The 23739-nt window shown below is 37.9% G+C and overlaps 2 protein-coding genes across 7 annotated transcripts in view; one reads left to right on the top strand and one right to left on the bottom strand.

The window, feature by feature from the left end:
• The first annotated feature begins 197 nt into the window (after positions 1-197).
• Positions 198-23739, top strand: part of SPATA6L (spermatogenesis associated 6 like) — a 52392-nt gene continuing 28850 nt past the window's right edge. For 4 of the 6 annotated variants that reach the window (XM_010995233.3, XM_031449774.2, XM_010995234.3 and 1 more), the window contains exons 1-4: positions 9012-9169; positions 13350-13487; positions 15921-15969; positions 18972-19013. In XM_010995233.3, coding sequence (XP_010993535.1) covers positions 9131-9169; positions 13350-13487; positions 15921-15969; positions 18972-19013 — 268 coding nt within the window. In that variant the 5' untranslated portion in view covers positions 9012-9130. Of the gene's footprint in view, positions 313-8922; positions 8947-9011; positions 9170-13349; positions 13488-15920; positions 15970-18971; positions 19014-23739 lie in introns of those variants that run through there. The other 2 variants (XM_064490241.1, XM_031449776.2) reach the window with 2 other exon arrangements.
• Positions 11701-13121, bottom strand: PLPP6 (phospholipid phosphatase 6). Its single transcript, XM_031449778.2, has one exon. It carries the CDS (start codon positions 13108-13110, stop codon positions 12136-12138), a length of 975 nt encoding a protein of 324 aa, XP_031305638.2. The 5' UTR covers positions 13111-13121; the 3' UTR covers positions 11701-12135.

The following is a 23739-nucleotide window of genomic DNA, read 5'->3' on the forward strand; positions in this document are numbered from 1 at the left end:
TAGTTTAAAACTCTTTTTTCCTGCAGTCTTTCAGCGCTGCAGATTTACTCTCAACCGCGCAGTGGGTCCTGGAGGCCGGGGGGTGCTCGGGCCAAGCGTTGTTCACTTTGCGTATTATTTAAAAACTGCAACTCATTCCTGTACACTGTTAAGTAAACCAGTAGTTTTGAAGCGACGGGGATGGGGTGGGGGGAGGGGCGGTTGAAATGAGGAGAATTTTGAAAAGCAGAGCCAATTTTCCTCTTATTTTGAGTTACAAGCGACAAGAATTCTGCGAAACTTGGCTGGGAGGAGGAGTATGCCAAAGATAAGGTACTGGAGCAAACAGGGTTTTAAAAAATAGTACTACTAATAGCGAACGTGTACAAAGGGCTTACTGTGTTTCTACGTATCTCGTTTAATCGTAAAGATTTGTGCTCTCGTTACCCCTTTTTTGAGTAGAAGAAAAAGACCTAGCATGTCTAAGGTCACACATTTAAAGGGGAAGAGGTAGGATCAGCCCAGGGAATAGGACTTAAAAACGTTCACGTTTAACAGTCGGGCATTGCTGCGCTACTCATAAATGAAGAGACCCAAATAAAAATAATAAGACGCCATTTTTTCAATCTTTTGAAGTCTGTCAATATCGAGTGTAGGCAAGGTGTGAGGAAATGCTGTTAGAATGTCATTTGAGTAACGTTTTGGGAGGGGTAGATTGACGGTATCAGAGGTTTAAGTGCTTTGATGCAGCAATCTGACTACCAGGAAATTATCCAACAGTTGTTTTTGCACCACTGATTTATCTACATAGGTGTTTATTACAGCATTGGGGGGCGAGGAGCAAGGAAAAAAACAGAGGAAACGATCTAATTGCCTACCAATAGAAGACCTTAAAAAAGTTATAGTGTATAATTAATACAATAGGATATTATCAGTCTTTAAAATGAGTAAAGTAGATATAAATGTGCTGATACAGAAATATCCCCAAAATGCGAGTTTAAAAAAAAAGCAACTTACTTTTTTAGATGTATGTTTATATATCTATATGTATTAAGAGATAATGCAACTTGTGTAAAAACAGTTCTCTGTGTATGTGCGTGTACATGTGTATAGAAAATTCCTGGAGGGTAAACAAGAATTATTAATATTAATGAATACTCCTGGTGGATAAGGCTGTAGAGTAAAGTTTCTGGGCATCTTTACTTCCCACTTTTAGCTCTCCTGTATTATGCTGTTTGAATATTTTCCAATGAATATATATTATACCTTAGAAATTAATTACAAATAAAAGTTGAGGAGCACTGTACCTAAACATTTTGCATTTAGGAGTGAAAGCCATAGGAGAAAACATGGCAGTAGCTAAAGCATAGAGGGAGAGAAGACAAAAACAGCTTTATTCACTTGCGGCTTTCTATTACTTCAAAAACATTTCTCAAAAACTTCAGTGACTGGCCAGAATTGGCTTAAATAAATAGTGATTTATTCCCTGGAGCTAGATCCATTGCCACCCAAGCAAAACTGGGTTGCTAATGGGAAGGAAGAAGAGCTTATGTCTCTTGGTTAGACAATCACATTGTCTTCAATAACTGTAAGTTTCTGGCTATCTAGTGCCACCCTAACTCTTTTAAGTGTCATTTCTGAACCTCTTCTACTCCCTGCCCAGGTCTCTCTTAGTAAGCTCACTGGCTTCCTTTCAGTTCCTCAAACATACCCATTTATTTTCTGACTCATGGCCTTTTACATTTACTGTTCCCTTTGCCTCGATGTCTTTTCTCTTAGTTCTTTAAAAGTCTTGCTAGTGATCTTTTCTGTTTAGATCTTATATCAAATGTCATAACTGTTAGAGAGGCTGACCTTTCCACTGGGTGTAAATTGGGTTTTAAGTCCCTCTCCAACCTGTAACTTTCTCTCTCCCCAACCCAGCCGATACTCTCTTCCTAGCATTAATCATACTGTTGTTATCTATGTTCACTTTATTATATTTCTTACCCCATTAGAATGTAAGGTCCACAAAGGCATAGATTGTTTTTTGTTCACCCTTATGCCTCCATTGCCCAGAACAGTACCTAGCACATTGTAGGTACTCAATAATACATGTCAATAGGTGAATAGGGAGCACATAAATGGAAACAAGTATAAAAGGAAAGGTGTAGGATTAAATAAAGACAGAAGAGGGTAAAAAGGAAATGGAAACAGTTATGTTTCCAGAAGAAAGGGTAGATATAACAACATAAAAAATAGCCTCATCTTAGACATGGCTGCATTTGGGGCCTAAATCCTGCGCCCGGGTACAGCAGACACTTTTTACAAGTGTTGGGACTAAATCACACTCTTTTCTACTTTCTTATATTGAATAATAAATATAATTCCTTGGAAATTGCTTTGAGTCATAATTAGCCTACCACTCCCGTGGATCTAAAACTAGCCCTCTTGAGACTCAAAGGAGCAAATTATATTTTCTGAATAGAAATTACTTTAAGATGGAAGTTTATGGACTATGCACATAGTCTAGAATGTCCAACCCTGTCTAATTGCAATTTAATTCCTTCCATGGAAGTATTCCTGATACTTGGGGAAAATTCTTGAGAAGTGTGTATGCTTAAAGAAATACTCAAATTGTCAGCTCCTGTTTTTGATATTCATGCAGAGACCATTATTCTTTTTTTCCCTTTTTTTAAAATTGAAGTACAGTCAGTTACAATGTGTCAATTTCTGATGTGCAGCCCTATGACCCAGTCATGCATATACATACATATATTCGTTTTCATATTCTTTTTCCTTAAAGGTTATTACAAGATATTGAATATAGTTTCCTGTGCTATACTGAAGAAACTTTTTTTAAAATCTATTTTTATATATAGAGAGATCACTATTCCTATAATACACTGCTTTTTTTCTTGTGTGGGTTTCTCTCTGAATTACTTGTAAAGTATTACACACTACAGTAATTTTCTTATGTCATCTGCATTTGAAGTGAATAGATCCACTATATTTTTCTCTTTAAACCTATGAAGACTTCTATTGAAGGCAATTCCATAGTGATGCCACCAAGAATCCTCTTGAGGGGCTATTTTAAGACAGAATAGAGTTTACATAAGGATTTTATTGCTTTTCTTATTTAAATATGTGTTAAAGATTTTAAAATTGTTATTTTGAATATTTTAAAATACACAAAAGTATAGAATTACAGTAAGCCCAATATATCCATTGTCCAGATCAACAATTATCAAGATTTTACTACATTACCTTTATCCATCCCTTTTATTCATTTGCTGAAGTATTCAGAAACAAAATCTTAGATATTAGATAATTTTTGCTACATATCTGAATATGCATCTCCAAACAATGTTGATATTTGGCTTCCATAAACACAAGGACATTATCATACCTATCAAAATTAATTCCTTGGTATTATCTAATACCCAAACAATAATCAAATTTCCCCTATAGTGTCAGATATTCTGTTTAAGTTGGTTTGTTTGAATTGGGTTTCCCAACAAAATCACATATTACATTTGGTTGTCAGGTCTTAGAATTATCTTAATCTAGAGTATTTCTCCCGCTTCCTTTTTTTTTTTTAATTTGTGTCATTGACTTGTTGCAGACCAACTGGATCAGTTGTCCTATAGAATATCTCACATTCTACATATGTTTGCTTCCTTGTGGTGTCATTACCATGTCTCTCCATCCCCCGTATTTCCTTTAAGTGAAGTTAGCTCTAGAGCAACACTGTTCCCAAGGCAGTTTCTGTGATGATGGAAATACTCTACTTGTACTGTCCAATACAGTGGCCACTAGGCAGATGTGGCTACTGAGCACTTTAAACGTGACTAGTGCAAGTGAGGAACTGAAGTTAAAATTTTATTTAGTCTTAGTTAATTTAAATTTAAATAGCCATATAAGGCTACCTTATTAGACCGTGTAGCTCTAGAGGCTCAATTAGATTCAACTTCAGCTTTCTTGACAAAGGTGCTTTATAGGTGCTTTCCTATGAATCACATAGGAAGAGGACATGTGATACCATCTTTAGTGATGTTACGCTTGAACAGTGGGTTTGTATGGTGGCAGCCTGGTCCTTCTAATATAACATTCCCCCCAAAGAATATGATTTTAACATTAAGATTTTTTTAATAATAAACTTCATCTTTGCGCAGTTTATGAGAATCAAAGAAAGAACCTAAGATAGCTCATTGAGCTCTTTTATACATTTGTAGTAAAAGTCAGAAAAGTATACTTTTCTCATCTGCATATCAGACTGTGAGAAAACTAAACTGTTAAAAAACATTTCGGAGAAAGACTTTGAGGAAGGCCAGTAAAAGCACAATTATTGCTTGAGTCTTGAGGCTGGTTCTGTTTTTTTAAAAAAAAAGTCAGTTATCTGGCATTGCATTACTGTTGAAATAATCCAGATTGTCTCATGTACTTAAGGGTTTTTTGTTCTGTTTTGTTTTGTTTTTCTCCAGGCAGTTCTCACAAATACTAATGAACAACTCACTTTAGAAACTCAATCTGCTGGTGTTACTCACATTTGCTAATGAATAATTCACTGGCACAAAAGATTGTAGGGCCTCACAAATGAGTCTGAATCCGGACATAAACTAATGGCCTAGAATAGAACTTTGAAGCTCTTTCTCACTTATTATTGAATAAAGCTGCCCTTGAAGAGATAATTGGCTCTAGTAAGTGGGTATGAATGTGATGGAGAGAAAAGCCTCTCTTTCCTTATCTACCGCCTTGTCAGAAAAGGGCCACATGGGTGCCCCCTTTTTTTTTTTTTTTTTTTTTGCTGTAGGAGGGGACTGATGGCAGAATAGAGGGCAGAGCAGTGGTTCTAAAACCACTAACTCTATTCCTTCCAGACTGATGAAAACTACAGTCTCTCTTCCCAGAAAAATGCACCTATACATGTGCATAAAAGGTTACCTGTCATTTCAGGAGGATTAGGATCCCTGAGACAGCCAGGGATCACAGAATAAGACACTGCACTAGAAGCAGAAGTAGCAGACACATTTGCATGGACATTCTCACAGCATGCAGTGTATATAGCATGGAGCCCCAGAAGCTGAGGAAGCAAGTTCCTGGCCCTTCCTGTGTTCCCAGATTTATCCTTTCCATTTTATGTTTTCTACTTGTTTTAATTTGTTTTCCTTTTTGGTCTATATAATGCAACTACTTGGCAAAAATATTTTTGAAGTACCTGAGGATATTCAGTGAAAAGTAAGTTTCCTCTCTATCTCTGTACTTGAGATCCTCTCCCCAGAGGCACTAACTGTGAGCAGTTTCTAGTGTATCCTTTGAGGAATATTCTGAGCATATGTGTACATATCATATTCCCTGTCAACTTTCCAAATGAAAGCACACTTTACACATTTTTGTTCCATGTTTTTTTTTCCTCCTTAGTCCTATATTTTAGTTTTTACTGCAAGGACTTAACAGCTCTGCTTTATTCTTTTTCCATGCTGCATACTGTTCTATCTTGAGGCTTAACCATAATTGATTTAATCTAATCATATTTAAGGATCATTTAGGTGGTTTCCAGTCTTTTTTTAACTATAAATAATGTTGCAGTATATGTTTTGGTGTACTTTTGAAAGTATACCCATATATACTTATTCCTAGCAGTGGAACTGCTGAGTAAAATGAAAGTTTTTGATAGATGTTAATAAATTGCTCTCCAGAGAAGTTCTATGTGTTAGGCAGAATAATGGCCCCTAAAGATATCCATTCCTTAATCCCTGGAACCTTTGACTATATTACCTTCCATGGCAAAGGGAAATTGACTCACAGATGGAATTACAGTTTCAAATCAGCTAAGTTTAATAGGGAAATTATCCTGGACTATCTGGTGGGCACTGTGTTGTTATAAAGATCCTTAAAAGTGGAACCAGAGAGATGGTAGCATGAGAAAGACTTGGATCAGTGTTTCTGGCTTTGAAGATGAAAGAAGGGAGCTACAAGCCAAGGAACGAAGGCAGCCCCATAGAAGCTGGAAAACCGAGGAAACAGAAAAGGCAAGGAATGCAGCCCTGCTCACAGTTTGCTTTTAGAGATCTGTGTTGGATTTCTGACCCACAAAACCAAAAATGATAAATTTGTCTTGTTTTAAGCCAGTAAGTTTGTGGTAATTTGTTAAAGTAGCCATAGAAAATTACTATACTGTGTGTGTGTGTGTGTGTGTGTGTGTGTGTGTGTGTGTGTGTGTGTGTGTGTATTTTTTTACTCTTCTACCAATGTATGAATGTGTTTTCCCATATCCCTGCCATTAGTGCTTCCTTTTTTTATAGTTTCCTTCCCTCATATGAATACTCCTTCCTATGTTATTTGAAAAGACGTGTTTACAATTTAGTGTTCTATAATTTTTTTTTAGTTAAAAGGACAATTTCAGCAATAATTATCTGTCATAACTTTTGTTCTTTGCATATTATAATTAACTCTTTGGAAAATTCCCATTTGGGACATGTGCCATTTTCTTGGCAGTGGCCAGGATGTGACCAGGATGTATTACTGATGTGTCATTTCTGCAGTGCTGATATCACTGCTGACCAGCCTGCACTGCAGAAACACTCTGGGAATAAGAGTTGTTCAATGGGATTTGTTTTCCGCCACCTACACAGGTAATAAAGCCAATCTCTGGAAGTGTTGACAGGACAATTTAATCTTTGAATGTCTTTCCTTGGCCTCCAGTGGAGGTGGCAGCCTCAATCTTTGCAAGGGCCAGAGGCATTGTGTATGTAGCAATGTCTGCATCTCTCTGGCAGCTGAGTGCCTCAGGTGACCATGGTGGAGGAAGTGAACAGAATGTATGTATTTCCTATCAAGTCATTTAATACCCCCATGGCAGACTAGCAGAAGTAGTTGTGCCGGGTACTTTCTCATTTTGCATATTTAGTTTGCACTGTAGTGGTAGGACCTCCCCTTACCCATGTACAGTAAACTTTATAGACTGGCTTGAGCACCTCTGCATTTAACATCTATTCAGGATAATTACTGAGCATCTACTATGTTAGGTACTTAAGATACAAACTCTTAGCCATGCAGGGCTTACAGTTTAAAGAGGCAAATAGTAATCAACGATCAGGAGAAAATATAAACCTATTATTGTGGCAGTTGCCAAAAAGAGGAGATACATATGTAATAGTGAGACTCCATCTGGTCTGCAAGAGCATAAGAGAGGTTTGTGTGGGATATATAAATCTGTGTACGTGTGCTATTCCAGACCTACACTGGACGACACACTAGGTAGAGGATATTCAAGTGAGGAAAAGAAAGGACCTAGAAATACTGCTTATCCAGGGAGAGGAAGATGAATAGAGACAGAGGAAGAATGGCCAGGGAATTGAAGGGAACCAAAAGAGGACTGTGCCCTAGGAGACAACCAAGGAGATTCTAATTATATCAAAGAGAGTTCAGTTAAGCCAGGAGAGTCCAGTTAAGGCTAGGAGGAGCATAGAACAGGACACTGTGTCTCTAGGGATCAGAAGGATGCCTATGTTGCAGGGGCAGTGATGTGGTAGAGCACACCTGGATTCAAGTGTGGCTGCTTCCCCTTAGCTGTGTGGCCTTGGACAAAAGGCTGTCTGGCCTCAGATTCTGCATCTGTAAATGGAATAATAATATCTCCCTCAAAGAGTTATTGTAGAGATGAAACTAACTAGTGTAAGCAACATGCCTAGCACTTTAAAGGTTCTCAGTAAAGACTGATTCCTCCCTTCCATTGTGTCTAATCGCTTGCTGAGTCATGTTTTGGTTGTCACTCTCCTTGATGCCTTATTATTGGTGTTGATGATGAACTTGTGAGGGTCAAGGCAGGTTCTGTCCCTTATATCACTGCATTAGTAAGGGTGCCAGCATGCTGCTGTGAGCTGACAAATCAGTGCTCTGGATACTGTAGTGAGCCAAGCACCCATTTGTGTGCCTCCTGGTATGCAGACACACAGAGGAATGAGGATTGGATAAGGACATAGTACATCTTCCTTCATCATACTAAGTTTTTCTCTTCCAGGGAAAAGCAATCCAATTACCAAAATGAATACCTAATATACTCACATTCCTGAATTGCATAAATCTCCAATGCTAAATGTTAGTAATAAATAACTAATACCGATTAAAAATTTTCTGTTTGGAGATAGCACCAGCCCTCCTAGATTTTTCTAATAGCCAAAAGCAGCCACTCCCTCCTCTCTTCATTCATTTGTTGTCTGTTAAATACTGTGAGTGGAAAAGAATGCAATTTCCCCTACTGGTTAAGAACTCTTGCTCTGCCTGCCACTTCTGATGGTTTTTTACAGTGTAACCCTGGCTTTAACAACTACAGTAACCACCCATTGGGAGATAATGTAATTCGATGCTTGTCTTAAGTTAACTAAACCTTAGTAAAGAGGCTGAAAAAAATTTCTATTGTGGCTAACATGGGATACCTAACTTTTAAACCTCTTTAAGAATTAACCTTGTATTTTTAATTAGCACGCGTTTCATTTCTAATTGACAGTGGCATGGTTTCGAAACCAAGCGTGAGGACATAACATTTCACAAGCAAGAGAGTTCCTTTAGGGACATACTACTATATTAATTAGAATTGTTACAGAATTTCCAGGGCTTGGGGTCATATAGGTAGTAAAAATGGGCAGCGCTTAAGTTATAACGGAGCTATGATCACATTTCACTTTTGGAATGGACACAGTAAACGTTTTAACATAAGGACTGCTGCTGGAAAGTTTTGGTGGAAAGGAAACTGAGGCTCTTAGCGTCTCCTGAGCCGGTCACCATGGCAGTACACCGGTCAATCTCTTCCGCTAGCGCACAGTCTGGGAAGCCGACGTCGGGACCGCGAGTTCTAAGTGGCTCGCTGGAGGCGCACACGCCTGCGCCAGAGTCTCGCTGACGTTCCTGGGTGGAAGGTTGCGTTTTTGAGTGTCCATGGCAACGCGCTGCTTCCGCCTTCTGGAAGCCTTGGCTCCAGCTCCGGCTGTGTGAGACCCGTCCTAGTGGGAGGGACCTGGGCTGGGGGGACTGATGGGGGTACGAGAGGGTGGGGGACTGGGGAAACTTCTGGGACCATCTGCCGTAGGGATTGAGCTAAACTAAGAGAAATCGGTCCAGAGCTCTGCACAAAAGGATCTTTTCATTCCAGTCTTCGCCCACGTAGGGAACTATGCCTTTGGAGGTGGTGGTGGAACTGCAGATCCGGGCGGTAAGAGATCTACAAACCTCTCCTCCTTGCCCCAAAGCATACTCTTTCCCCAGGCTTCTTAAATCATCCTGGGTCGTTTTCACCCTCCCCGCCACCACCCGCATCATTATCTTTGGGGACAAATCATATCTCTGTCCCTAAGATTCTCTACATTGGTCTTTCCTGGGTTTATAACCTTTAATTCAGCATAACCTCTTCTCATTTTCTTCATGCCCCGCCTCCAAAGCCAGCTTGTTTCTTAGATTTATCCTGAATTTTTCTGTTCTTTAAAATAACCTTGCATCAGGTCCAAGAATGATTTTATTTTCTTTTCCAGGATAAAGATTTGTGAAACGGTTAAAAAGCCCCTCCTTTAAATAACCAGGAAAGAGTTTAAGTTCAAAAAGCCCTGTCACTTCCTGATAATTTGCCATCTCTATAAATCAATCAAATATTTTCTAAGCCATTTCCCCTGCAAATGGTTTGGTCTTGCTAATTACAAAAGGGAAATCAATCAATAACTCTTATAATTATCCACTGAATCCTTTTTAAGTGAGGTGCTGTGGCAGAGTGACTCCATTTTTCCTGTGTGGGGTCAGTCATTCCTCTGATTTCAGCTTCCATTTTTCAATCCCTCCATCTGTAGTTAGGGACAGACTGTCAAGCAGCTTTGCCTGCAAGCTATAAGGGGCTCTACTGGCCATGATTATAAGCACAACACCAACAGGTTATGGCCATGGAAAAATCTGGTTAGCCTCCATGTAAGTGACAAATGCTGATTTCCTCATATGTGCAGCTCTAAAACAAAGATAGAAATTTCCTGGATTTGTCCTACTTTGCTGACAGCAAATAGGACCAGACTGTATCAATTGTGTTATATTAGTTGTGAGCTCTCAAAATTGTGCAGTAAGATGAAGGAATTCTTGAGAAGCCGACTGAAATCATTCTTCCTCCTCATCAAGGCAAAAATTCAACAAGTTTTCATCTTACTTCATTCAGCATTACTGGTTAATTTTATTTTGACTTTTAAAAGGCATTCTTCAGTATACAATTAACAGTGAAATCAGTTTTTTATTCTACAGTACTTAGGATGTTCCAAAATCAGCAGGTGAACTGATCTGTGCTTTAAAAGCCAGCAACCAAGATAGGGAATTCCAGAAGAATAACCAGGAACCAGAAGATCAGCTTAATTTTGAGCCCCCAATATTTAGACTTGTGGACATGACAAGAGGAAATATCATTGCTTCCAAATATCTGGCCTGAATATTGCTGCAATTAAAATAAAAGGATCTCTCTAGGACTAAACAATAAAGGAAACCACTTAGAGCTTCACAGTGTGGCTGATTCAGGAAGTGAAGAGGTAGTCTGTGTTCAGGCTATTGTGGGAATACAAGTAATTTTATTTTATTTTGAAGAGTAGCTACTGCTTTTTCAGTGTGCCTCTCATGCTCGGAGAGTTCACACTTCTACCGGTCTGAGCCTACTTGTCACAGCCATTCTCCAGATTCCTCTGTGTTCCTCTATATGATAGATCAAAGGCCATAATCCTCTCTACTTAGAAATGTCAAAACAGTTGGTCATTAAGATTATCTGAAGACACCAGTTCCATAGGTAATTTAAAGGTCCTTATTTTCAGGTAGAGCAGCATTTAAAGCACACACTCTCTTTTGTCTTTCCTGGTCAAAGAATAGTGAACAGAGTCCACCCTGCATTTGGTGGTCTTTTGTGGTGTGATTTGGGGAGGCGAATCAATACAACGGAATTTTAGGAGTTATATTTTGTGCCTGGTATAGCAGTAGCTTCCACTTGATGAATTTCAAGTTAAATACTGTTAACTAAATTGTGCTGTATACAGGGAAACAGAATTCCATATGAAAATCTATAATAACAGGGTCATCCTGTGATATATATGAGAAAGCTTATGCTTTTGCATTGCAAAGAATCAAGTTATTTTCCCACTTTATTACCTTAGTAAAGGAGCATTATTCTTTACTCAGTTGAGATGACAGGCAGCAGGGCCCATTCCTAACATGTTTGTCCACTGACATAATATGTAGTGAGCCTTCCCCTAGACTCTCAGTTCCTCTGCCCTCCTAGCAACTTAGCTTTTTTGTCCCCTGTCATACCATGCTATTGGCTGTCAACAGAATTAAGCATGAGGCCACAGTCTCATCTTTCCTTTTCTATGGGCACCGTAGATAAGGGCACCAGCCTTTAAGTGTTTCTTCTTCAAAGTAAGTTCTTGGCTTGTTCTCTGAATACAGAAAGGCAATATTGCAAAAGATAGAATTAGAGACTGGTGGAAAAAATATCTGTTTAAAGACCTTTTGAAGAGGTAGAAGAAAAGAAGAGAAAGATATGTACTATAATCTGTCTTCTCACTACCCAATCTGCAAAGATGGGAGAGACAATAAACTAAAAAAGCTTACCAAGAAAATCAAGATTAAGAAGAAATCTCCCCAGATATTCAGGGAATGAATAAGAAAAATCTATGTCTTAGACTCTTACAATACTGTTTAAAATCTACCTCAGGAAAAGAACTAGGATTAATATGTGGCTCACCTGCATGTATATTTACAGAATGATGATGATTTTTTTTTTCAAAGTTCAATTTACCAGTGATGTGTTGACTCATGAGATTACTACAAAACACAAAATTTACTGATGTCAACTTTTAAAAAGAAGCAACATTATAATCACCCCAACTTGGTTTCTTTGCAGTTGTCCTGGAGATATAAACAGTTGTTGAATAAGTATATAATAAAAGGGTTTTTGTTTGTTTTTTTGCTTTCTACAATATGGCTGTGATCAGTAATGGCCAGCACGTGCTCCAGCCTAGCAACCCATCAAGATGGTAGGACACCTGAAATCCCAAAGGAAACCTGAAATTTCCTTAGAGGGGCAAGCAGGATGGCTGCTGGTTTATGTCAGCATCATCACATGTGGAGACCTCCAGATCTCCTGGTGCCATAATGAATGAGATGGTGTCACTGTTGGTTCCACAGTACAAAGAGGACCGGAGCATTGTGCGGTGAGAGCCAGCAATAGTCCACGATGCAATACTGCATGTAACCCAGAAAAAAGCCAAAAGCCACGTCGGTGACATTGTGCCGCCCCAGCATGATCCTGGAGAGGCCCAAGATGAGAGTCCACAGTACCACCAGCACCCTCAGCGGAATGGCCAGCACCAGGTGGTTCAGGATGAACCGCGACACCAGGGCGGCCCTGGTGGCATGGCCGGAAGGGAAGGAGTACTTGTCCACCGAAAGGGTGAAAAACATGTCCATCTGGTTGTGGGCCGGGCGGCGCCTGCGGACCAGCCCCTTGATCAAGGCCACCAGCAGCAGGTCCAACAGTAGGGCGAAGAGCAGGTTCATCAGCACCTCGCGCCCGGCCCAGCTGTCGCTCCTGGACAGGCAGTAGAGGGTGCCCAGCAGCCAGAGGATGCCGTGTCCCGAGATCTCCAGCAGCTTCATAAGGGGCCGCACGCTGCCCCAGGACGAGCTCTCCCCCGCGCACACCCCCAGCTTCTTAGACAGCCACAGGTCGATGGCCAGCAGGGAGCGCAGGGCGATGCCCAGGAAGGACGGGTTGAGGTCCATGCGGTCTTCCTCGGGCGGCGGGGGCGGGGACGCCTGCGAGGGGCCTGCCCCGGCGGGAGGGAACGAGCCGCGGCGGTGCACCGGGCTCTCGGACGCGCGGAGCCGGCCGCAGGTGGGGTCGGTGCCCAGCGCGCGGCTGCTGAGCAGGGATTGAAACTCGAACCTGCTGCCGCCGCCGCCGCCGTGGGCTGGGCTGACGGAATTGCTGCTGCTGCTGCTGGGGGCGCAGGTACCCAGCGGGCGTCCCTCGACGTTCCTCCGGGGGCTCGACATCACGGCGGGCGGCCCGGACCGCAGGACCCCGCTGGCCTCAGGAGAGGCTTCCCGGCCTTGCAGCCTCTTCCGCTTCCGCACTGCCATCCTGGAGGGGCGGGGAGAGGAGCCTGCTAGAGGACGATTGTGACACCTGGCGGAGACGAGGGAGGAAATTGGAATTTCCAATTTGAGGAAGGAGAGGAGAGGGGAGGGTGGTGGTGTGGGAAGTACAGGTGCTGTGGTGGGGGAAATTTGACATTATAGGAGGTTAGGGAATATAGAGTCCCTTTTACAAAACAAAACAAACCCTGTTCTTTTTCTTTCTTTCTTTCTTTCTTTTTAAGATTTCTTGCCCTGGAGTGTTCCTTCCTGGCAAGCAGGATGTGTACCTTGGGGTTTACCTCCTGAATCAGTACCTGAAGACGGATAACTTCCCTTCTGTGTTCCCTATTATGATTCAGCGGAGCATGATGTTTGAAAAGGTGATCCTGACTTTCTCATTGCTAGAGAAACTTAGATTCTGTTGTCTGAAGATCATTTACTAGTTCCTTCTGAAGAACACAGTTTTTATAAACTTATCTTGTAAATTTTCTGTAACAAAATTACATGAAGGCACCTCAGCACAGTGCAAAACCTTAGTTGGAGGACTTGCTTTTGGATTTCAGGTCTGAGCCAAGTTCTGTCAAACTAGTGCTAAATACCCTGGTGGATGTTTTCTATTCTTGGAACTTCCATGGCATTTTCTAACTGGAGCAGAGAGCATTTTCTGAATGTTCTTGGAGGTGTTAGAGGCAGTTGCATTACATTTCTGACAGAGATTATCAATAAACTAGCAGACCTTAGAAACAAACTTTTTTTAGACTCAGAAAAATAACCCAAAACTAACCAAGTTCGTTAAATTCGTATCTGAAATTTTGTAACAAAACAAGAAAGCTCTTCAGATTTACTGTGTTTTCTTGGGTCATATCTGGTTTACTTAGCTGCAGTGATAAAGACTAAATTCTGTTCCAGTGAATGTGATTATGATATAAATAGCCAAAACATTACCAACTTTTTTCTCACTTTAGTATTTAATGAAATAATTTCATTACTATTCAATCACCGACAGTCCCTTAAAGTTTTTGTTTTGAAATTTGGAGGTGGAATGAATTTTAACCTTGATAAGTTTATGATTTTGTCCAAAACAATATCACTGAGGTGGTTCCTTTGGGGAGGAGATGAGTATGGGAAGGCTCCAGGGTAGGGCCTATCACTTTCACTTCCAAACAGGCTGGATAAGAGAGGAGAGAAATAAATGGACATAACCTTGGAACATACAGTCAGAATCCAAAGGAACCTAATTCTACCACTTAGGATGTGATAGTGATTAAGTGTGGGTGTTGAAAATCCAGTTTATTTTTTTCCCCAAGAATTTCTTTATTAGTTTTTTGAATTTTAAATTTACTTCTTTAGAAGACCTTAAAAATATTTTTATAAGAAGCCGAGGAACATAAAATCATAGAAGCTGTAAATCAATCTGTAAATGACCTTGGAGGTCATCTAGTCTAATCTCCCTGACTTGCAGAAGAGGAGAGTGAGCCTTAGAGTCAAACTCTCGATGCCACTACTGCTGTGTTGCAACGTTGTGTGTTTGAGATTACTAATCAAAAATATCATGGAACATTTTTCATTTTATAAAGTGCAATTAACTAAATGCTTTATTTTAAATTTTGAAAAATTGCCTTCTTGCATGAGCCATTTGGATTCATATTCAAGCTTTCTACCAGCTGGCTCCAGCTTTCTTGTGTCTGTTCCATTCTCTAGCTGCAAGTAGTTGTAGCAAGTGGCAAAAGTATTTTCTCCTCCTTGGACCTTTTTGGTAATTCAGAATTGAATTACATTAAAGCATTTAAATAAATAAGAAATTACTCATAAGGAATGTATGAGCCATTGTGTTTGAGCAGTTCTTGTTGATTATTTACTCCCCACAATTATCCTTGAGAAAATTCTTAGACAGGGATGAAGAGAAGGGATAGAATTACTGAAATAATTTTGAGGAAAAAAAAAAAACACCCACATTTGCTTGTTAAAGTCAGTAAGACAAAAATGTGTTACAAGGGGTAGCTTCCTTTTTTGTAGTTAAAGCAGACCTGGTTTTGGATCAATAGCAAATTTTAATCATGCTTAAGGTTAAACACCATTTAAATCAGCAATTTAATGCCCAAAATCAAACTCCACTGGAAACTTGTCTTTCTTACAGCATTCTAGAGTTCAAGGAGAGGGACATGATATGCCTTTATTTCAGTCCTATCCCAGGCCCTTTTATCTCAAGGACAAAATAAGCACATTGGAAGTGGCTGGACAGGTATCAAAATGTTTTTCTTGTGCTTCATGGTACACCTAAAACTCCTGAGGCTTTCCCTTTCTTGCTGTTTTTGGATTCTATGGGAACCTAGCTATGAGTACCTAATTTTCCTTTTGTGTTACACATAGATAGAATTTTTATTCATCTTTAGCACAACCAATTGCCTGGGAAGAGAAGTCATTCATTCAGTTAACAAATATAATGAGTATCTGTCATATTCAGAATGTTTTTCTAGGTACTCAGACAAGACTCTTTCGAGGTTGATGCCAGATGTGCAACAAACTGTAGGGCTAGGTGAAGTTGATGATATTTTGAATATGTAGGAGATGCAGCTAACTCAGATTTTCCTTGTACTTGGTATTGTTGTGTTAATTCTCATTCATTTATTCTGTAGTCATTACTTGAACTTTTAACCACATGCCTGTTAAAGATACTGCTGTTGAATCTTAAAATGTTATATGGCTGGACTTGACATGTGTTAATTATTTGGAAGAATATAATTTAGAGTTTCTAAAAGCATATATTAATAAAAGTTTGAAAATTTATTTTCCCCATTTTTTTTTTCCTACAGGTGTTTGAAAATGCGATAGACCCTGGAGCTGTAGCAGACATTTTAGAAAGTAGGTACTCTCCAAAAAAAAAAAAAAAGACAGAGAGAAAGAGAGAGACTACTATGTATATGTAATTCACAGATATAAAATTCTACTATTTTCTAAGTTGTGATGGATTCGTGTTTGATGCATATTTATATTCAGGATAGACTATGTAAAATTTGAACCATGTTTTTGGTTTAATTACAATCCGTTTTCTAGATATAGATGGGATTTACTTGATGGTATGATTCTGTTTGTTTTATTACAATTAAATAGTTTTTGTATATAATAGAGTTGTATAACTATCATCTTAATTGATTTTAGAACATTTTCATCACCACAGGAAGAAACCCTGTACCCATTCTTCCTGATCCCTTCTAGCCCTAGGCAACTACCAACTAATCTTTCTGCTTCTATAGATTTGCTTTTTCTGGGTATTTCATATAAATTGAATAATACGATATGTGATCTTTTGTGATTGGCTTATTTCATGGATGATGATGTTTTCAAGGTTCTTTCTTGCTATAGTATGTGTCAATATTTCATTTCTTTTTATGTCTAAGTAATGTTCCATTGTATGGATATACATTTTGTTTATCCATTCATCAGATGATGGACATTTGGATTGTTTTCATTTTGGGGCTGTGATGAGTAGTGCTGCTGTGAATATTTGTGTATGGGTTTTTTTGTGAACATGTTTTCATTTCTCTTGGGTATATACTTGGGAGTGTAATTGCTGGGTCATAGGGTAACTCTGTTTAATCTTTTGAGGAACTTCCAGACTGTACCAAAGGAGCTGTATCATTTTATATTCCAACAGCAATATATGAGGTTCGATTTCTCCACATCATAGCCAACACTTGTTATTATTATCTTTTTGATTGGTAGCCATCCTTATGGATATGAAGTGGTATCCTGTTGTTTTTATTTGCATTTCTCTGAAAGCAATGATGTTGAGCATTATCTCATGTGTTTATTGGCCATTTGTATATCTTACTTGGAGAAAAGTCTACTCAGATTCTTTGCCTGTATTTTAATTGAGTTTTTTTTTATTGAGTTGTAAGTTCTTTATATATTGTAGATCCAAGTTCCATATCAGATGTATGATTGACAAATATTTTCTCCCATTCTTTGGATTGTCTTTTCACTTTCTTAATGGTGTTCTTTGAAACATGAAAGTTTTTAATTTTGATGAATTCTGTGTTACCTATTTTTCTCTTATTACTTGTGCTTTTGATGTCATAATAAGAAACCATTGTCTAATTCAGGCCAAAGATTTATATGTGTGTTTTATTCTAAGAGTTTTATGGTTTGGGGTCTTACATTTAGGTCTGTAATACATAGTGAGTTGATTTTTGTAAATGATATGAAGAAAGGATCCAACTTCATTCTTTTGCATCTGGATTTTCAATTGTCCCAGGAACATTGTTACTAAGAATAGTTTTCCCCCATTGAATAGTCTTGACACTCTTATGGAAAACCAACTGATTGTAAATGTGAGGGTTTATTTTAGGGGTTTCAGTTCTATTCCATTGATCCATATATCTACCATTTTGTCAGTGTGACACAATTTTGATTATTGTAGCTTTGTGTAGTAAGTTTTAAAATCAGGAAGTGTGAGTCCTTCAACTTAGTTTTTCTTTTTCAAGACTGCTTTTGCTTTTTGGATTCCCTTGGTTTGCCATATGAATTTTAGGATCAGCTTGTCAATTTCTGCAAAGAAGCCAGCTAAGTTTTGATAGGGATTGCATTGAACCTGTAGATCAATTTGGAGACTATTGTCATCTTAACAATATTAAGTCTTTCAATTCATGAACATGGCATGTGGTGAGAATTAATTGAATGTAAGAAATTTAGAGCCTGAGATATTAAGTGCTCAACATTATCATTGGGGTGATGGTTGGCAAGGGTATAGTCCCTCTTTGGAAAGATTACAGGCTGTTTTGGCTTTTAGGTTTGTTGTCATTTAAAATTCTGTCCTTATGCATTCATTTTTTTATAAGTCTACTAATGGAGAATTTTAGTTTCATTGTGGTTTTTTTTTAGCTTTTTTGAGATATAATTGACATACAACATTGTGTAAGTTTCAAGTGTACAACATGTTGATTTGATACACTTATATATTGCAAATGATTACTACCTTAGTGTTAGCCAGCACCTTCATTACATCACATAATTACCATTCATTTTTTTGTAGTAAGAACATTTAAGTTCTACTCTCTTAGTAACTTTCAAGTATATAATATAGTATTATTAACTATAATCACCATTATTGTCTATTATAATAATGTTTTCACTTCTAATATTTTGTAGGAATTATCTTTATTGATTTTTATTGTTATACCATTTATGTTTTAAATTAGTTTTTAAGAAAATTATTACTTACATTTTTGCGGGGAGGTAACTAGGTTTATTTCTTTTTAAGTGGACGTACTGGGGATTGAATCCAGGACCTCACGCATGCTAAGCATGTACCCTACCACTGAGCTATACCCTCCCCCTTAAATTACTTTTAAGATTTGAATTTTATCCTTGTCCTAATAGACATTGTACATGGGCTCACTGTTTCTAAATATACTTTGATCTCAGGAAATATTAAAAAATGTTACATTTTATGTCTAATTTATATAGCAAATTATGTCTAACTTGTTTAGTCATATAGCATACTGTTTTAAGTAAGATAAACTTTTATAGATTAATGGATAACAATTGTATTTTGAATTTTTAAAATGAAAAATGTGTTGATTTATGTATGTATTCAGTGGTTTATGACTACATCTCTAAGAGAGAAAATATTACATCCGTTTTGTCAGTACTTTTCAGGGGATGAAATGCTGTTCTTGTAACTCAGTTACTCTCACCACATGCTCTCAATTTATTGAGTCTAGAAGTACCTTAGTCATTGTTGGTATGGCATTTATTATTATTAATAATGTAAATGGGGTGTTATGGCAGTTTTAAACTCAGTAATTAATGGAAAACTCTGGCAACATTTTAAAGTATTAAAATCTCATTTTTCTTCTTTTTAGGCTTTCTAACCAGGTTTGAATTAATACAGCTAGTGCCTCCAGGTAATGTGTCAGCATTCATTAAAGTTTCTAAATTAGTTTACTTTGAAAAGGATCTTAGCATGGCATGACAAAGTCAGAACTGGTATTTAAAAGTTATGCTTTATATAACACACACTTTTTCTCCCCCAACCAGTCTGTTGAATCTTGTCCACTTTCAGAAGAGTAACTTTATGGGTTTGGTGGCAGTGAGCTTAACTTAAACAGGTTCTTTGACTTTCTATTTTTTCATCACTTTAGCTAATATTCATCAAATAATTTTTTTAGTTCATGCCCAGCTTCTTTCAAGTTTTTGGTTTTGTTTTTGTTGTAATTTGTGGAGTGTGTGTGTGTGTGTGTGTGTGTGTGTATGTGTGTTTACGTATAAAACTCAAAGCTAGCTTCTCTGTTAGTTGCTAGAACAGGTTTGGCAAACTACAGCCCCCCAGGCCATATCCAGCCTGCAGTCTGTTTTCGTATGTCCTGTGAGTTGAAGACGATTTCTACATTTTTAAAAATTGAGATTTAATTCTTATACTACAGAACTCACCATTTTAAAGTGTATAATTTAGTTGTTTTTAGTATGTTCACAAGGTTGTGTAACCGTCACCACTATCTAATTTTATAATTTTTATTACGCCCCAAAAGAAACCCTGTACTCGTTTGCAGTGACTCCTCATTCCCTCCTCTTCCCAGCCCCTGGCTGCCACTATCTGTCTCAAATGGATTTGCCCATTCTGAACATTTCATGTAAATGGAATCAGAGGATGTGTGTCCTTTAATGTCTGACTTCTTTCACTGAGCATGTTTCATCTATCAGTACTTCATTCCTTTATATGGCAAATAATACTCTTTTATATGAATATGCCACATTTTGTTTATCCATTTGTCAGTTGATGGACATTAGAGTTGTTCCCAGATTTTGGGTATCACAAGTAACACTTCAGTGAACATTCCTGTACAAGTTGTGAGTATGTGTTTTCAGTTATCTTGGGTATATAGTTGCGCGTATACCTAGGAGTGGAATTCCTGGGTCATATGGTAATTCTGTGTTTAACTCTTTAAGGAACTGCCAAACTGTCTTTGGCTTTTACATTTTTAAATGTTTGGGAAAAACATTAAAATAAGAAGAATATTTACTGATATGTGAAAATTATATGAAGTTCAAATTTCGTTGTCAGTGAAGTTTTACCCATACTCTTTTGTTGAAGTGCTGTTTATGGCTGCTTTTACACTGCAGTGAGAGTTGAGTAGTTGTGACCACATGGCTTGCAAAGCCTAACACATTTACTCTCTGGCTCTTCGTAGAAGAGTTTGTGACCTCGGCGTTAGAGTCATGGGCTTTAGGAGGAAGCTGTTCTGTGGTGTCTTTGCTTTGTGTTGTGTCCTGAGTGGCAAGAGACTTGAGCTAGTGAAAGAAAGTAGGAACTGCCCCCTGGGGTCACCAGTTCTCAGAGTCTTTCTGTGTGGCTGATTATCTGGTGATTTTAGAGTTTGTGTATGTGTGTGTGTGAGAGAGAGACAGACTGACAGACAGAGACAGAATACCTAAAACTTGGAAACATTTCTAATTGTCTTCTGATCTTTGCTACTATGCACTTTGCCTGTTTCCCTTTCCAAAATGAAAACAGCTTCATAGTTTTCATTTGTGAAAATAATCGCCAAATGATGAGGAAACCTTTTTTTCTTTGGAGGGGGTGGTAATTAGGTTTATTTATTTATTTATTTTAATGGAGGTACTGCACTCTACCACTGAGTTATACCCTCCCCACCGAAGAAACATCTGTTTATATTTTGGTGACCATGTTTCTTGATATTTCTCTATGGTTAGAAGAACACATAGATATGGAATTTTTACATAAATACTGTCACATACATTTTCTCCTGTTACTAGCTTCCTTGATTATATGTTACTGTTATATTGTAATTTTTAAAAGCATAGATCTTAAAGTATTTTTAATATCATGAAGAATTTGTGAATTTACTTATATGTTTCTATAGGGCTGTAAATAGTATGTACATAATATTTTGGGGTTTATTTTTTCACTTCACATTGTTACCTATAGTTTACTTATTATCATTTTCAATAGTTATGTATTTTTCTAAAGTATTATTATTATCCTTAAATTCATATTATTGAGCATTTAGGTATTCTTTGTCTTTCGCGTATGTATAAAAATTATTTTTTTCTCTTGGTATATTGGTAAAGAATAGAATTGCTAGATTGAACCGTATCTTGTAACCTGGGCGTAAACTGATCTCCAGCAAGTTTCCATTCTTTCTGCTGCATTCAGCGCTGTATGGTGTGCCCATTCCCCATATTCCAGCTAATGCTGCATGTTAGCTTTTGGATTTTTTTGTGTTTATGAAGTGTATCATAATTTCTTTAAAATATATCTTACTGCATTTTCTTGTCTTTCTTTTTAGATATGATTTGTGACAACCTTAACATTTTAAATTCGCTTCTTTAAAATTTCCATTTTCTCATATTACCATTTGTTTTCTTTCTTTCCTCCTGTATAATGTGACTGTCAGTGTCCTTTGATTACCTATGGAGTGATGTCTGAATGTTAACATTGCATTTTGGTACACATTCCTGATATTTTTAAACAAAGTTTTTAATTAGTTATGTTTAACATGTGTATTTCCTCTATTTTGTGGCATTATTTTGATATTTTATTGTGAGGAATTTTCTTTTTCAAAGAAAGCGTGAGCAAAGGAAGGCGAGCCTGGCAGATGCCTCAGCTAAAGCAGAGGAGGCTGTGGAGGCTTTTGTGAAGCCCATGGCTCTGCCCGCTGGAGAGGGTGGGGCCCCGTGGAGTGGAGTGGACTCAGGAGTCTGTAGTTCTTTTTCTCCCTCTTGGTTCATTGGCAGAGGCAGATCCTGAAAACAGACAAGAACCCCACTGTTGGTGGAGCTAGTGATGGACGTTCTTGTATATGTCTGTGCTTTATTAGGCTAGCAGAACAGAGGGAAGATCAGGGATGCCTCCTACCTGCTTTTCAGACATTCTCACTGAATGTTTTTGAGCCTCAAAGTGACAGGCTAAAATCAGGACATTGAGTTTTTTTCCGTGAGTTTTTTTCCGTAATTTTTTTTAATTTGACCCAATTTTATGTTCAAACGTATATCACTGTTAATTGGCAAGTTATATTTTAGTATGCTAATAAAATAGAAGCAGGACCATTTTGGTCATATTTAATTTAATTTGAATTTTAAAAATTACCCAATACTTAAATATTCTCACTGTAAAAATTTTAACTAACAAAATTATATGAAATAAAAAGTCAAAAGCCACTTCATCAACAACCCCTGACAATAATTACTATTAACAATTTGTTGCAGTTTTTATGCCTTTTATAATGCATTTAACATATACAGTACATTTAATATATTCAGCCAATCCTAAAATACATAGATATACAAACACACACATATGTGTACATATATATTACATACATCTTGTATTTAGTATATGTATACTTAGTGTGTGTGTGTGTATATGTATATGTTGAATATGTATTTCCTGCAACTTCAAAAAATTAGTATATTTTAGACTGCCATATGTGTTTCACTTGACCAGCAATCCATCTGTAAGAAGGTTGCAAGAATAGTACAAAACCATGATGATTGGAGAATATTGAAGCAGGGTGTGTGCTTACTGGTTATAACTCAGAAGTTAATCAGATACAACATGGAGGCTTTATTCTACTTGTCTTCCTTTTCTATAATTCCTCAATTTCAAATTGTAATTTTAGTGGAATTAAATTTGAATTGCTCAAAATAATTAATTTCTTTCAGCTTCAGATGCATCACAGATTGATCCCTTAATTTTTCCAGCATATGTTTGTTGAAGGTGTACTTAGAATATGCCCTGTGCTGTGCCACTTCCTGGAATTATGCCAGTGGCAGCAGGCACAGAGTGGTGATGGTGTGCCCTCTTGACCTGCTGCTTCTCAACACCAGATAATTAAGTAAAAATGATTTGCTCAAAGTTTCAAGTGATTTATACTGTGGGGTCACATGGGCCACATTTAGGTCCTCAGGGACCATTTCTTCATTGGCTGAATTGTTCCCTTTTCATTTGCTGTAGATACTACTTTATTGTTTGATATTTTTTTTCATAGAACTTTCAAACGCACTTATTATAGTCAAAAGACGTATTATTACCATCAAGCTTGTGATACAAGTCAGATTTGCATATGGCTTTCCTGCTAAAGAATGAGGCTGTCCAATGTTTTGGCTTAGAAGCAATAAAGACAGTCTGGGGCTTCAGTTTGCAAAGATGGGAAAAAGCAAATAGACACAGGGGGGCAGCATCGTCCTATCTCCTGACAGTGAGCTTGGTGCTTTCTTTTATCAACCTCTTAAATAAAAATTTACACTTTGGGAAAAGTCATGTATATTCAGTCCAGCTGTAAAATCCTATGCTAGTGGGCATCCCTTCCCTGAATCAGAGCTTGTTATACTTTGTTGTAATGTTTACTACGCATCAGCAAGGAAAGAACTCCTGCCTTGGATGGTCTGGTTTTGAGTTCCCTCTTTGCCATGTGGCATCATGACAGATGTCTTCAACTCTCAGAGCCTCAGTTTCCTTATCTGTAAAGAGGGAATCAAATGAGACTCCATATTGGGAAGCAAGCTGTCAATTCTAGTATGCTCTATAAATGTTAGAAGTCAAACCAATATTATTATTAAAATTATTATTTCTCTTGAAGTCTCATTTGTTTCCTTTTTCAGGGAGAAGTT

This window comes from Camelus dromedarius, chromosome 10 (genome assembly GCF_036321535.1).
Source record: "Camelus dromedarius isolate mCamDro1 chromosome 10, mCamDro1.pat, whole genome shotgun sequence".
NCBI lineage: Eukaryota > Metazoa > Chordata > Mammalia > Artiodactyla > Camelidae > Camelus > Camelus dromedarius.

What these genes read in the sequence shown, in the direction of transcription:
- PLPP6 (XM_031449778.2), bottom strand. Translation starts at nt 13,110, where the DNA reads ATGGCAGTGCGGAAGCGGAAGAGGCTGCAAGGCCGGGAAGCCTCTCCT.